At 39.8% G+C, this 16,452-nt stretch overlaps 2 protein-coding genes across 5 annotated transcripts; both read right to left on the reverse strand.

Moving 5' to 3' along the window:
* Positions 1-5,971, reverse strand: pigm (phosphatidylinositol glycan anchor biosynthesis, class M). 3 transcript variants are annotated; one of them, XM_003460100.4, is made up of 8 exons: positions 5,485-5,971; positions 4,380-4,553; positions 4,147-4,267; positions 3,808-4,057; positions 3,446-3,549; positions 3,086-3,240; positions 2,885-2,986; positions 1-2,062 (listed from the first exon to the last, which is right to left on the reverse strand). In XM_003460100.4, exons 1-8 carry the CDS (start codon positions 5,653-5,655, stop codon positions 1,895-1,897), a joined length of 1,245 nt encoding a protein of 414 aa, XP_003460148.1. In that variant the 5' UTR covers positions 5,656-5,971; the 3' UTR covers positions 1-1,894. The 3 variants fall into 3 exon arrangements, with proteins under 3 accessions (XP_003460148.1, XP_005466058.1, XP_005466059.1); XM_005466001.3 differs by having other exon boundaries at positions 4,141-4,267; XM_005466002.4 differs by lacking the exon at positions 5,485-5,971 and adding an exon at positions 5,100-5,390 and having other exon boundaries at positions 4,141-4,267.
* A 454-nt stretch (positions 5,972-6,425) lies between these two features.
* On the reverse strand, positions 6,426-16,155 carry LOC100695799 (leukocyte elastase inhibitor). Of its 2 annotated transcripts, XM_005466000.2 has the most exons (10): positions 16,000-16,155; positions 15,297-15,478; positions 11,483-11,581; positions 10,253-10,393; positions 9,961-10,078; positions 9,629-9,771; positions 8,843-8,920; positions 7,769-7,858; positions 7,485-7,665; positions 6,426-7,320 (listed from the first exon to the last, which is right to left on the reverse strand). In XM_005466000.2, the coding sequence occupies exons 2-10, from the start codon at positions 15,471-15,473 to the stop codon at positions 7,094-7,096; spliced, it is 1,254 nt and encodes a 417-aa protein (XP_005466057.1). In that variant the 5' UTR covers positions 15,474-15,478; positions 16,000-16,155; the 3' UTR covers positions 6,426-7,093. The 2 variants fall into 2 exon arrangements, with proteins under 2 accessions (XP_005466057.1, XP_003460144.1); XM_003460096.5 differs by lacking the exon at positions 11,483-11,581.
* Between the last annotated feature and the right edge of the window lie 297 nt (positions 16,156-16,452).

A 16,452-nucleotide genomic window follows, 5' to 3' on the forward strand; every position in this document is an offset into this window, starting at 1 on the left:
CGCAGTGCCTCGTTTTCTTTATTTGTCCACATCAGCGCTCCAGCAACAGAACAGTGCTTTCCACCCTTTTTAGACTGTTGTGCCTACAGAGTGCTGTTACCCTCCACTCACCAGACACATCAGGTTCATCTGAACTGGTTTTAGTTTGCATCCATAGTTCACCAACTATGATGGTATGACGAAACTCTTAAGGGCACAAGTAGCTGTAATTTGGATTGGCTGCCACAAAAAAATGAGATGGTAATATAGGGGAAAAACATATTCATATTAATTTTCAATCCTAAGAATTTGCAAATAAACCCCTGAATGTGGCCATCAGTGTTAAAATAAGATGGTTTATGCATGTGCCTGGGGGGCAACTAGCCAGTTGAAAGGTTACTGGGTGCATCCTGGTGATTCATAAACTAGATATGCAGGCTGCAGCTGACCATGACTCACACACACACACACACACACACATATGCAACACACAACCAAGACATTATACTCGTACAGAAAAGCAAAGCAATGTGCAAATGTCTAAGGAAAGCCACCGATTTGACCCTACCTGCTGTGTATCTCAAGCATTCATAATGCAAATCCAGTATTTTATAATTATTATGCACTTCCACTATCAGTCCCAGGATCAACAGACACGCTCAGAACCAACAGGGCTAAAGTGAATGCTCTAATAATTTCCATGTGAGATTAGAGGGAGAGTACAGTGAGATTATGGAGCCAGTGCCAGCTCTGTTTGTTTTAGGTTGTGTTCATGCTCCAGTTGACTGATTAATCTGCGAGGGTTACATGAGGATATACGCTCAAGCTGTCCCTTCTGCTTGCAAATGCTCCTGCCTACTGGTCACAGCTGCAAACTGCAGCCAAAGAAGCTGCAAGTCAAACAGCTGCCTTGAAGATTATGCGTTAGTGGCCTAGACTGTAAATACTGTGCTTGTCTGTTTTCTTCCAGTGTTAACAATAAACACAGATGAAATCATTAGCTCCAAGATGTAACCATGGATTTTAAATAACACAATGGCATTCTCAAGGAAGTACTTATTTGATTTTATTCTTTTCTGAAACTGTAAAAAATAGACAGACAACAGTGGGTTTGTTTACTGTCTCTAACAGTAGAACTATTTAAAATATTCTCCCTCAAACCAAGAAACTATCTCCTACCTATCAGATTAATGTGCAGGCCAGCCTTAATTTACACCGGTCAGGACATAAAAACACGACACAATTTAGGCCAGATTTTGCTGGATTTTGTAACGTTAAATCTCCTTGGTGCACCCTAATCCATAGTTCAAGTGCTGAAAGTACCAACAATAATGTCAACATGAAAGTGAGACACTCAGACTGAAGGCTTCTCGATTCCTAGCAGCATACAATTGGATTATTTCTCCCTCTGGAGTTAGAAAGTGCTTTCCGTCACCACGAGGTCAAAATGCCACCAAAAAAAAAAAAAAAATCCCTGAAGGGTGTATTAAATACTTTGACCCAGAGCTGTTTATTAAGACTGTGGGGAGAACTCTTTGTGATCTCTGATCTTCAGCAGGTATTTTGCCCCATCAGCAAACTTTTGACAAATGACTTGGCCACAGGTGGAGCAGACTTCAAAGTTACCATTCAAAAAAACCTGGGCAACAGTCAGTTTCTGCTACGCGTCACACACTGTGGATTTAAGTGTTTTGACCGGCAGTGGCAAGCATGTAATCCACAGGTTTAACTCAGAAAATCCACCTGAGCCTTTGTCACTCAGAAAACATAGTGTTCTTTGCTAAAGTGATTTAAATTATTAGAGAAAGTAATTAAAGACTGGGGAGATTAAAACTTGGTCTACATGGATCCACAGTGCATGCATCCTTTGAAGTTTCAAAGAGAAAATTTCTTCAACTTTGAATACATTTGGGTTTTATTCAGCTTTCAGTCTCAGTGGAGTTTTTGTTGGATTGTAATGAGTTACAATCTGGATCAGAATGAAGCAGTTGACGACCTGGAAGAGCAATCCGGCTAGCCAGATCCATAAGAAGGTGTTGTAGCCTTCAAACTCCAGGAAGTAGGCTGGGCCCAACCAGATGCCCTGTTTAGTGGAGAAAAATATGACAGTTTATTTTAAAAAACATTGCCAGATGACTTCAGTTCTATGTTTCCTATCACTCGTATAACTTTCAACTCAGCAGGATCAAGATCACAATCAAGAAACAAACTTCAGGGCTCTGAAAACACCGCCAACTAGGAGGTGCTAAAAGATAGTGTTCTTCTAATGACCACTTGAGGCTAACTCTAAACATTAGTCAATCCTCATAGAGCTACATATTAAAATGCAGAAGTTTAAGGCAGAAACTCCCTGTTTTCTGGTTTCATTCTGGCACAAAAAAATCCTTGTAGACAGTTTTACCCTTTGTGAAAACTACAGGTGGGTGAATTTGTACAAAGCTCATCCTCTCAAGCCGTTCTGAGGCTTAAAAATTGTATTTCCATGGCTAGTTGTCAAGCTGTAGCAAACCAAAATTTTGTCTTGCTGTGTAGTTGATTGTAGTAAGTGGTAAGTGACATTAAGTGGTGAGTAAAACTCTAGTATTTTATTAGTCTCTAAACACTCGTCAGAAAGTATCTGTGTCTGTGCAATGCACCTGTACACTCCATGAATGCACCTTGGTAACCAAGGTGTTAGCTAATAGTGTAACAATCCTCCTCCCTCTTGTACAAATATGGTCACTTCTGGCTACAAATAACTAATATTAGAATTTAAAACACTAAAATTAGAATATTAAACTACTAGTCTGGGATTTTAAATGGAGAGCCCATAGATTCAGTCAATGGTATGAAATCTGATTACATTAACAAATGTATATCTGAATTCATATTTAACTGTAATTTTAAATGTGCTTAACTGAATTACCTGTCCAGCAAACCAGAGGAGCAGTAGTCCCAACCCTTGTTTTACTGTCAGACTCAGGTTAGGGATGACCAGAGGAAGTAAGCACAGGTACCAGAGGAAGTACTGTGAAAGGATTACAAGAAACATTGTTCAATTTCTTGTAAAGTGTGTGTGTTATGTCTAGGACAGGAGGAACAAAGTGAAATTATGTTAGGTATGTACCTGAGAAGTGCACACTTTGTTGAAGGTAACAAAAATGGCTGTGTGCAGGAAACAGCAGAAGGCCAGGTCTTTGTAATACATCCATGACGTTACCAACAGCAGGGCGAACTGCGGCAGGAATGCTGCCAAGCCTAGCCACTGGCTCCACATACTCTCTGCAAGGCCAAAAGAAATGGGCTCATTTAAAAAAATAAATAAAGCTGTATTACCCGCTGTACGTTTGCTCAGTATAACACAAAAGACAGAGGAAAATAACTCAACACACCTATAAATTAGATTTAACAAGCATTTTATTGCTGTCCACCTTCATCATTTCGCATGCTACACAATACAGGCGTGAATGGTTGGATGGATAAATACCTGCAGTAAGGTAGAGCATGTAGAAGTATGGAGAGAAGTTGTGTCTGATGTCTCTTCTGGTCAGATGGTACAAATAGGTCTCATAAAGAAACTGCCAACCATACCTGCGTTTATAGGAGAGGATACACGTGTGAGTAAGAGTGTTGGTTCAAATAAAGGGTCACAAGAGAGGCTAGCATTAAGTCAAATCAAAAACAGTACTTAACATTACTGAAAGTCATTCCTAAACAACAGTGAATCATCTTCAAAGTAATTTTATGGCATCTGAATATTAACAAATCATGCTAATTCCAATAGCATCAGTTGTAGTAATAGATAAGTCATTTCTAAGTGATGAAAACGATTTGTGGTGTCCATCTCACATGTAATAGAAGAGTGCTGTGAGGGTAAAGAAGACTCCACCAGCCACCATTGCAAATAGGAGCAGATCTCGGTTGAAGAAACTGACAAAAAAGCCGACAAGCTTCTTAAATCTTGAAGTCTTTTTGGATTCATCTACCCTGATTTCAGCTGTGCGAAGGGTCAGGGCAATGGGCAGAGCATACGTAACAGGGTAGATCTTCATATGAACTGATAAACCATACAGAAACGCTGCCCATGTCAGACGCTGAGCTGGAAGAACACAAAAAGAGCAAATAAACACAGAAGCTGTGAAAACACATGATCAAATTAATACTGATATATTTAACCCACACCCTTGCCTTCCATGCAGAGCAGAGTCCCCAGCACCAGAGCTGCCAGGATTGACTCGGCATTCCCTCGGCTGGACACTCCCATGGGCAACGGGTTGAGAAGCCACAAAGAAGAAACACAGCGTGCAGTCTGAACATAAACAAGCAAAAATTTATTTTTTTCTGTATCAACAAAAGTACCCCCCATAGCCCATCTAATTTAAAAAAAAGAGACATAATGAAAGAGTACCAGAGTCACAAACCTCAGCCCTTAGACCTCGCAAGCAGAGGACTTTGTAGATGAGCAGTCCTGACAGCACATCGCATACAATGAAGAGGATCTTTCCAAAAACCATGTTAAGATAGATGTTTGGGGTGAGAAGCCAGGCCAGGAGAGGAGTGTAACGGTAGGTTGACCTGTTGTATGGGGACTCGCCCTGTAAAAGGAATTCCCCACATGAACATGATGAATGTGATATTAGGTTGAATAAAGCGGTTATATATGATAACCAGCAAAAACAACCATTTCATCCAAACACCTGACAGAAATGATGTCTTCTGTTGACAGTTTCATACACCATTCTTAAAGTGGTAGAATAAATATCATATCATAAACATTGCTTATTTTGTTAACACAGAAATGTAATAAGGACCTCACTACAAAGAATATCCTAACATAATATTATTTTTTTTCCTATTTTTTATTTTTCACTCTCAGCACAGTCTGCAGCACATGCAGCAGAGTGGCATCACAGGTGAGTGGTGTGAGTCACACAGTGCCTTCAGAGTGAGCGCCAAACCACTATAAAATGCATCTCTGGAAAGTTAAACAATAACCCCATAAATTGGCCTTTTTGTTACAACTCTAACTAACTTCATGTGTTAAATATCCAAGAGTCCAACACTGTCTGAACTTCACTTAAAAGTCATTCTCCTTGATGTGTGTGTGTTTCATAATATTTTTCTTTTCTCTTTCCACCAACCTTGTGCCATAGAGCTACTCTCTAGCCTAGTTCTGTCGGAGGCTTCTTCCTGTCAAACGGGAGTTTTTTCTTCCCACAGTCACCAACTGCTTGTTTTGGGGGGTTGTTTGTTTTCTCCCAAATAACTGCGCTTTATGCCGCCTTTAGGGTGAATCCTGTTATGATTTGGCGCTATAAAAAATAAACCTGCCTTGAACAGAACATACAGTACTAAGCTTTGGTTTGGTGACCTAACAGCTTCAATTCAAGTTAAATCCTAGTTCATAAATTCTCTATTTAGCTCAGTATTAAGTAATGTTACCACCCTTATACAACTGGTGCTTCTCACTATTTTTCATTGGCTATGTTATATCAGCAGGACATTCAGCTTTGAGACAGTTGTTACCTCAGTAATGAACCTCGCAGCATCTGTGAACACATGGTAGTCAATGTCAGTGTACTTCACCGCCATTGTCCTGTCCTGGTAGTCTCCATAAGCGACCAAAGCCAGTCTTATAACGAAGGAAGCCGTGAAAAGGATATGCTTTTCAGTGACTTTAGATATTAGCTTCTCCATCACCAGCTACGGAGTGATTAGCAGGAAGGACTGAAAGCTACGTTTGCTATTTTTCTATGTTTAACGTTTCTCCACGTCCATATCCCTTCCCTTTAGTTTACGGACTTATCAAACATTAATACTAGCTTGTATTATTCCCTTTTGAAAGCCCAAATTTCAAATATGACAACACGGAAGTTATCCGGAAGTAGCATTAGGAAAATTGTCTTCTTATAAATTCCACACAGGGCTTCAGCGAGCACAGGTAATGCAATAGCACCACCTACTGTGTTGGAGTGGTACGGCTACTTGAAATGGGAAGCTATTTACTTTTCAATCCAGTGTAAGATAGTAATTTTACACTGGATTAACACACTGTTATTATTACTCTCTTTGGCTAAGTATGATATTGCATTTAAACAATATGAACAACTTGTGAGAGGATTGAAAGTAACGGTCCAAGGCTTGGCTATACAACTTTTGTTGTTTCAGTTGGTTACATAGTTTATTTTTTATTTATTATTTATTATTTTTAACAGAAGTGTAAAGTAATCCAATGGCCAATTAGAAAGTGCTTTAAGTCTCCCTTTTTCCTACTGGAACAAAACAATGGCAAAATGCCCCCCAAAACATTTGAAAGGACTAATATGATGTTAGACAGACTGACAGTGACAAGTGTAATACCAAAAGTTCTACATTAAATGGTTAAACAGCATTAGAAACCAAATCCTATAACACTTGGCTGAACCAGGTAAAAGAAAATGTGAGTAAAAAGGCATTTTAAACATGGAGCAGTTGCAAACCACACACTTTATTCCACATGTAAGTCAAGGGATACATAAAAATGACCTGGACTCAATGCCAGTTCAAGCATTCATGTAAGTTTTTATATATTCTCCAATTATTATATGCATATTATAATTCCATATAAAATGTACTACACTGTTATAATTATTCTCTTTGGCTAAGCTAAGTATGATATTGCATGTTTTTCAGATAAAATGCACAGCACATTTTCTTTAAACCAAAAAAGGTGCACCTGGTGTACAGCAGGTTAATAGAGGCACAATAAAAAAGTTTTCCTAGGGTGTAAGGCATACGATAACAATCTAGTCTTCAAGATAGATAAAACAGGGTATATGACTGCAGCAAATAGGGCCATACATGCATTACAGACACGAAATGAATCAAAAGATCAAATTAGGTTAAACAGTGCAAGATGACAATGTTCAGAGAAGTGACACAAACACGGGGTGAAGTTTTTTTATAAAAATTCCACACCGTCATTTTTAATTCCTCATCCTGGTGCTGTTGATATACAGGCCGGGAACATAGGGTGTGATTAGCATAATGAAACTCTTGAGCAGGCACTCTCAGCAACGACACCAAATTCGATTTTACACTAGTCATGTTGTAACCTCCCTCCAGCTGAGAAACACCACTCTAAATGATGACGCCCTCACACAGGGGAGCTGTATCGGCCAGCAAAGAGGATGCTCGAGGAAGGGTTGTGCCTGATGAAGAAGAGGAAAGGGTGGTCGGCGATGAATCTGGCTGGAATCCTGGCGCAGCGCAGCATCATGACAGCAGCAGTGGCAGCGGCAGCCTCTGTTCCCTCCTCGTTGACCTCCACGAAAGCCTTGTGCACGACTTTGGACAGCACCAGGTCATTGGCAGGAGACATGCCTGTCACAAAACAAAGCAAAATAACATATTTGATTTATGTAGAATATGGGGGTGATGTAAATTACGCTGATTTAAGAGAACTGCAGCAGTCAGTTCATGTTTTGGGCTCCCGTTTTATTGTGTGGCATTAGACGGGTCGTAACAGTTCCAAGAATACATCATACCAGAGAAGTCACTCTTTGTCATGTCGAAGGCATCCACCATGCCCATGCTGACCAGGACAGCCTTCATGTCGTAATTCTCTTCCAGCTTGAATCGTGGCAGGCCCACCGTGACCTCAATTTCATCCATCATATTGGGATTAGTCCACTCCACAAATTTCTCAAAGGTCAGCTCCTTCTCCAGCTGAAGATAATAAAAAATAATAATAATAAATATATATATATATCATTCACTGTTTATGTATTTCATAGGTTTCATCATCCAACTCCAAGTGTGCTTGTTATACCTTCTCCAGACCCGTTGTACCGTCCTCGATATTTTGGGGCAGAAAGACGAGCATGCTGAGCTCATTCCCTTTGTAAGGCAGCTCGATGATCTGTCGCACAGGTTTCAAACATTAGCGTGAATATATAATAGTGGCTATGCAACGGTTAGACTTAATCATCTTAGTTTATTATAACATGCTTCCAAAAATGCTAACATACAATGCCGTGTAATACAATAACTTGCAAATCCAGAAAGCTGGGACAGGGGCAACATAGCACTAAAATAACTTCTAGACCATTAAGGTTACTTAGCAACAGTGTAGTGTTAAAAACAAAAAAGGAAACAAAAAAACAACATCATTAAATATTTTTCAAAAGGCACTAAAATCCCTGTGCACGAGAGTCAAGGGTCAAAAAAAACTGATATTGGCAACAATCTTTGGCTCGTCAGATTGCACTATGTTACAAAACCGACATGATTTTGTTCACAGGCTCTGGAAGACTTCAGACCAACGTTGGCAGTAAATCAAGTTCATTCCTGCATTTCTGCAAATCCAAGTTTATTCTCTACCTTCCTGGGAATCAAGCATATTTAAGCTGGACTGAGGAGAAGTGGAAAACGGTTAACGGTATGTGCACAGTTCACAAACCAGCATCCATGATGATGCAGAGAGCATTAGTCCACATGACCATGGGTAACTTAACCACTAATGCTGAACCCACACAGGTTTTGAAACAGCTTGAGCTGCCACCCAGACAAGATTGCATATAGGGGACGTCCTTACTTATTAAAGCAAGATACTCTTACACCACATGCAGCTGCATGGCTACATAATAAAGAGTTCTGTCTGCAGTTCAGACCTGCCATAAATGTCTGTAAAAATATTCGACGGGTTGTAGTTTGTTTTCATTTAAAAATCATTGTAGTTATTTGTAAAGTTTTTATTTACAATAATTTCATCCCAGCATTTTCAGAAACAGTTGTATATATATATATGACCATAATCTCAAATCAAACTATTTTAAATGCTGCCAAGTTAACAGGTGATGGGTTTCCGGCCATACTGACTGATTTACTGCAGTAGCCAAATTACCTGACAGTTGACTTCATGGATGAAGGTCAAAGGGAACTTAGACTTCTGGTACATCATCTTGACTGGCTTAGTGTCATTCTGAAAGATAAAAAACATTGTCACGAGTGTATTAGTTCAACCTGAAATTGGTGTTGAGTGTATATAGAAGTATATAGAAGTGTATCAGAGCAACCGCAGTTTGTAGCAAAGCTGCTCGAGGAGAAAAAGTGGAGTTTTAAATCATTGGCTTGCAAAAAAATAATGTTAAAAATAGTTGTTGTTTCTTTAAGGCTTGTTGAGCTACTCGAGAAATACAAACAGCAGTGAGAGTGTGACTTTAATTCATCAGGTGAAGAGCGAACCACTGCCACTGCTACCCCACTTCTTCTAGATTTCCAACTGTTTGCTGGCAAGTTAATAATAATAGCTTGAAAGGCTGAGATATATATTAGCCTTGTTCTTGAGTTAGATTTACTCTCTTTAAGTCACAAGATGGTTAAACGTCACTTCATGCAGTTCCAGGATTTTGTCAGCCAGGTCGAAGCATAATGACTTTTTTATCACTCTGAGCAAAGTCTACTGTGTTTTTACTGTGTTTTATCACAGCTAACAGAAATATCTGATCGGACGAGAGGTGCCGCTAAGAATGTATGACTGTGAACACCATGTGATTAAAAAAAAAAAAAAAGACCCTTACTTACACCAAACACTGCTGTGATGGGGTTTAGCTCCATCACAGCAGCAGTGGATGTCAGGATATATTATATATAATAAATAAAATCAGTATTCATGTAGCTGCTGTATTACCTTGTTGACTCGAAACTGAGCATCTTGTGTTTGATCCTTCTTAAACTGCTTGTTCCAGAAGCCCTTAAAGTAGATGGCATTGACCAACACCAGCCTGGTCATGGAGTCCAAAACACCCTCAGCCAGCAAATCCTTGATTTTACCTGAAGGATACGTTGACACGCGTGAAGCAACGACACAGACGTAGGTAATAAATACCCTACTAACATCTCACAGAAGACCTGAGAGTTCTGCAGGACTACTAACCAACACACTAATAATATAAAAGTCTTTACATTACAACTTCTAACTTCATATCAGTGGAAGGTGGACATGTTTAGTGTGTTATCCACCTTGTGTTGTCTTCTCCACCCAGCTGTTGATGTTGAGCCTGGCAGCATCGTAGCTTTTAATGAAGTCCACGGCCTCCAGCTCAGCATTGTAATGCTTCTTGGTTTTTCCCAAGAAATCCTGAAATCAGTTAATGACACACAAATTGTGAACACCCAAACAAAAATAACCTATTAGCTTAGTGGAATTTTACTACCTTATCAACTACCTCATTCCTTCCTCCACAGCTTCATGATTCCTCTCATTCTTTAGGAAAAAAAAAAAAACAAGCCACACACAGAGAGAGAGACACACCTCAACAAACTGGTAGGACTGCTCCCCATACAATCTGTTGGCAACGCTGAGAGAATACGGAGCATCTGACTTGTTGAGCACACTCAGCAACTGGGCAAAGCTGCTGTGGACATCATCCTGACAATCCTTCGTTTTCAGGCACTGTGAACAAAGCAGACAACTGTTCAAAAAAACAAAACAAAACAAAAAAACAAAAAAAAAGCACAGGTCAATACACGCACCAGTCTGCAAACACAGACTGGTCTGTCTCCATTTAAGGGTGATGAGACAAAACTAAGTGAGATTTTAGATCGGCATTAGTGGCTTTGATGGTTTGTGATACATATAAAAAGGTGGGCTAACCACCAGTTGACTAAAAGAAAATCTGATTAAATAATCTAATTTTCAATTTTTCCAATTTCAAACTAAAGACATCTCAAATCTGGCAGCTTTTGGACATCAGTACTTTAAGTGGACCTATTATGCTACTGAAGAAAGTAGAAATCAGAATAAAACTATGAAACTGGAAATGAGCATAACAGGTCCTTATCCAGTGTAAATGCATCATTATTGATCCACCAACTGTTGCCACCTTTAACACTGAATTCAGAGAAGCCATGACCCAAGATTAGAGATTCCTTTCCACAAAGCATTTAACAGCACAAAGACCCACACCATCCCACCACCGTGTTAATATTTATGCGGTCATCTTCAAGTCCAACTGTTTAATAAGAATGAAGCAGAGTGTGTTTTTACATGGTGCACATCCAAAGCTAAAGTCAGACAGCTGTAATGTTGTGTGCTCAATTTGTTAACAGAGTTTTCTCTTTTCTCTGGAATTACACAACCAGGAAATGATACGCTGTCATAGGTTCAAACTCTGAAGGAAGCATCTGCTAATAAGAGATAAAACACACACAGAAAGAGGTCATGAAAGGACACGTCTATATGCATATGCATTATGTAATACTGTGGGGTGTGAAGCTGTTGGACTCACCACAAACACACTAAACCTTTAGTAAACAGATATACCCTTACACTGCTGCTTTTACCTGACACAGTTCAAGACAGCAGCATAAAGGACATCAGCAAAGCAAAAACTGAGCACAAACACAGATGTGAAATGCTCTGTGAAGCTCTGATATCTTTGTTTCCACCGATCCCCTCACCACACGGCACGGTTAGATCAGCTGTTAGTAATATTTCCCCTTTTGTTAGTGTGTAATTCCTGTATTGCTGCTTTGTTACCACCTTCCTCAGATTCGGCAGCCCAGACTGGACCTGCTGTTGCATGTGCATCTGTCCCGCCGGTGCGCGCTTAGGCTTCTCTGCCTTGGTGAAGCAGAGAACCTAGAAGTGCGATTCCAAGTGCTCATTGTTACGTTCAACGTTTGTTTCCATTTTTTTTTTTTTTAAACAGTCATTTATTAGCTTCTCCTTAAACTGATGTGTGGGCCGAGTTGTAGACTTCAGTCTGATACCTTAATAACAAATCTTCTAATGAGTCGCTAATAATGTTCAGTGAAACACTTTTACACAGTTGTGGCAAACCCCTCTGTAAAAAAAAAACCAAAAAAAGAAAACCACACAAACAATAGAAACAATTATAAACAGTATGACCAGAACTTCCCTGCATTCATTTGCTTTAAGCATAAAGAATATTTCCTATACAGAGGAATTTTTGGAGAACCAAAACATTTTACCCAGAACCAAAGCATTATAATTTTAATAACTATAATTCAAAATGAAATGTTTTAAACTCTTACTTAAAATTAAATCAGCAAAATAAACAGTCTTCATATAAGGTGACAGGCAGCCAACTGTCCTTACAGTCTCGTCTCCCACGGGCACATCTTTCTGTGATGGTACATCTGAGCCAAGCTGATACAGAGTAACTACACCCAACAGTCTTATCTGGTTATACTTAGCACAGCAGTGTATAAAACTGTGCTTGGGAAAACATCATTTATAGTAAGTTGCTCTTTTAAACTTACTTGTACTGACTGGCAGAGAGATAATGTAAGCCAAAAAACAACAACTGTTAGATCTGGATTATTAACATAAGTCCTTTTTGACAGCAGTGGATTTACTGCGTGACTTTGTGGGGTGCATCATTATTTAAACATGTATCTCGTCATTCTGTAAAGGTATGACAGAACTGATTATGGATTTGTTTCTCACCAGCAATTAAATCCAATTTAAGTTATTTGGCTACATGTTTTGAACCAATGAATCCTAACCATGGGCGCTTATAGCTCGGGAAGTGCCTCTGCTCTGGAAAGGCTGACTGTAGTTAGCTGCTGTGCAAACTAACAAAAGTGAAAAAAATGCAACTTGTTTATAAAATTAGGAATATGCATATATTACATTAAATGAGAGACTTTGAAAACTAGTCAGCCAATGACCAGAGGTCAAAATGTTAAAGTTTCTCAAATATGTATTTATTATGGAAATGATTTGAATAAATACCGATTTAACAGACAGAGTAGACTGGGAACCCGTGAGTGAGACTGTGAAACAGGACACTCTGTATCTATACATAAGCCACAACCTTAAAACCACTGACAAGATTATCTCGATACAATAACATCTATCAAGAGGAAAGAAATGTCAGGCAACAGTGTTGGATGAAGCAAAGCAGGCGGCATAAGCTACACAGATTAATGTCCGATACATCAACTGTCATCATAGTCATGATAATCAGTCATGATAATCTTCGAGGAAATTCTTCAAACTTTTTGTTCCACGTAATCTCTAATAAATCCATTATGTTTCAGAGTGTTATCACTACAAATGACTGGATACAGGTGGAGGTCCTTTCCCTCCCATAAACCCACACCCACCAGCATGACTTCACTGGGTGTGACTTGGCTTAAGAAATAGTTCTGTCCTGATGTTCTTACAGAATTACGATAGTTCAATAACCTACCAAAAGAGGTCCAGTAAAGATAACCACTGAATGAGTGAAAGAGTCACGAGTGCCTCACAGTCTGGCCTGTGCAGTTTCACCATCATGTGGATGGCTTTTAATTGGTTCTTTAAGTTCTGCTGGGAGATCTCGTATCCTGACATTTATGTGGATGCTTCTTTGAAGACTCCCACCTAGTACAGGAAACCTTCAGCGGTCTTATGGAGTTCGTGTGTCAATGATATGGAAGTGTTTTGGCTTGGTTTTAATGTTGTGGCTTATTCAGTCATAATCTAAACTTATTTAAATACTTCCATTCATCCATTCTCTTCCAATACAGGGTTGCAGGGGTGCGGTGACTGGAGCCTATCCAAGATATTCCAGTACTTATGAGGCAAAAATATATTTTATTTCATAGATTCAGAATTGTGGGTGGTCTCTAGCTACACCCTGATTGAGTAATCACGCCCACGTACGTGCATTGCTAAACAGGACTGAATTATTGCACTAATGTTGTTTGTTGAGGAGATAAATGACAAGTTTGTACAAATTCAGGAAACGTCAGTGCTCCTGTGTGTTTGCAATATCTGTCAAGCAAACGTTGCCCAACAATCGTACAGTAACTGACACTTACTCACAAAATGAAGAATGTGATTGCACTTTGTTTTTCCACTTGAACCTCTGACACAAGCTGAATCAATTTTCAAGGTAAACTTGCATTACCCCCCCCCTTTTTTTTTTGTTAAATACATCCAACAGAAAGTTTAACTATGCATCAAATCTTAATTACTACTCTTATTAGCTTTGATAGTTATCTTCTAGCTCCTTCCCTGCAGCTCAGGAGCAGAAGCCACATCTGTGTGAAAAGAAGCTGTTTGCCTACAGCTACACAGCCTTTTTGAATGAACCCAGGCAACATGCATGCACATTGGCCCAGACCTCTTTGATTTGAACAGTGAACCATTTTATTTTATTTAACTATCTTCTCTCTGATCCTGTCAAACAACCAGGTAATATTCTAAAACTATTGCAACCGAAGGCATAAAGAGAAGAAAAGAGACAGCTTGGATTAATCTTGCTTTTCTACGTCAACTGCCGTGATCGTTTTCAAGGAATTTCTTCAAACTTTTCGTTCAAGGTACTCTCTAATAAATCCATTATCTTTCAGAGCATTATCATTTCAAATACTGGATACACGTGGAGGCCCTCTCTCTCCCACACACCCACACCCACCAGCTTGACTTAGCTGGGTGTGGCTTCACTTCAGGAATCCTTTTGTCACAATCTTCTTATTGAATGTCAACTTCCACCTACATACCAGCTACCCCTGCTGAATATAAGGCCTCTTTAAAATCCCTCGGTAGCTCTTATTTGATTTTTACTCTAACAATACACTGATTGTCAATCTCTTGTCTAAAGACCTTTGAAATGCAGGGCATGCTCCACAGCGTGAGCCTTCTTCTCCATAAGGTGCTAAAAGCATAGCTCTAATTTCTATAAACAATGCAAGTTTAAATGCATTCTGTGTTTCCACAAATGTGCTTCAGTGCCTGATATGTCTTAATTAGGGTAGTGTATTACTTCTTTATAGACTGCGTCAAATATTCTTCCAGCCGTTTCCATTTAGTGCCTCAGCTTTGACAAGTGCCTGCTTATGAAACCCAGGCAGCCAGACAAATGGGCATGCCCGCTGCACAAAGGGAACTGATAACCCGTACGGATTACCTGAAGCTTTATTGCCCTTACACTTCCATTTTATGGATCCTGTTCCCCGAGTAACACAGCACAGGGCTGACCCTCATAAAAGCTGAACAGTACAGATCTTTGTCATTTTTCCTGACACTGAAAGTCAGAGCTTGGTGAGTCACACTGTAGCTTGGGGGCTTTCAAAAGATCAAATTCGACGCCCTATCGTCATGGAGCTTCAATGTTCAGCGTTGCTTGAAACTTCCTCTCAGAGCTCTTTAAGTAAATGAAAGGGGTCATTTCAGAAGCCATGGATTTTAACGGTGTTTGGAGGGAAATCTACAAATACGTAAAGTAGAAAAGCAATGAAACACATCACAAAATGTAAGCTAACAAGCTTCATAGGGTAGAACTGAACCAGCTTCAACAAGCTGCATACAATCTTTAACAAAGGCAGCTGCACGACTGTACCTCTGACATCTGTGTGGCTGTGTTGCCACTGGCCCCCAGCATCACCATAGCCAGGGCTGAAGAAATGCTGAACGGGGAGAAAAAGATGTTTCCCGTCTTGTCTTTATTGCTCAGCTCTTTGAGCAAAGACAGAGAGAAGGCACTGTTTGCCTTGGACAGAGGGGTTGCAGATGCCATGGTTTCTGGTATAAAAAAAGAGAGGGCAAAGGTTAATTATTGCGGCAAAGTAGGATTAATTAAGTGAATTAAGGTTCACTTTACCTACCCCCCTCCCCCTATCCTCCAAAATACAAAACACAACAACAACAGAAAAGAAAAAAAAGGTGATTATTGTGTTTCAGGAATTAGAATGACGTGCATCTTTGGTGGTTTGTCTGCAGATTTACCTGCAGACTTCAAATACACCAAGCAACAGTTCAACTTCCACATTTGTCAGTCACATATAAACATCACCTTTTTTTTTGAGTGCACATGAGGGAAGAAATCTCATATTGCTATCATCAATCGTTACTATGATTAAAGTTCTTTAATCATAATTTAAATTCAGTACAGGGACTGCATAATCTGAGCGACTATAAAACTTTTTTTTTCCACATATCTGGTTGACGTCATCTGAAAATTATTGTGCCGCATTCAAGTAACACTAACCATCTGTACACCAGATAATAACAATGCGTCCCACAGTGCACATCCTGTCACTTACCAACGCGGACTTTTGTCGAGGTCTTCAAGCGATCAGGAGTCTTTCTGTGACGGCAAGCCTTCTGTGTGAAGCATCGCTTTTTATTTACAAATCGGCACGCCCCACGTGAACTTCCGCGTTCTCGAACGTCACTGTACGGAAGCCGAATGGAACAATTCCAGAGAAAAACCACTTCGTCACTTACTTTGTCCAGGAGCAATGGTAACCCCTGTTAGGAGTTTTAGGCAAAGGGGGTGAAACTGCTTCCAGTTAAAAGTGTACTTGTACTTGAAAGTACACGCTGAGGTTTAGTCAGTGAGGTACAGCGCATGCGCCCGACAGTACAGTCACAACTCGAGAAGACGTTTTGCAAGGACTGAAGACTGAAGTTTACAGGCTGGAGCTGTGCGATACTGCAAATGTTAGTGTCGATCCAATACCAAGTAAATATGGGGCCAGTATTCCTTCATTCAG

The sequence above is a fragment of the Oreochromis niloticus genome, linkage group LG9, assembly GCF_001858045.2.
Source record: "Oreochromis niloticus isolate F11D_XX linkage group LG9, O_niloticus_UMD_NMBU, whole genome shotgun sequence".
NCBI classification, from domain to species: Eukaryota; Metazoa; Chordata; class Actinopteri; order Cichliformes; family Cichlidae; genus Oreochromis; species Oreochromis niloticus.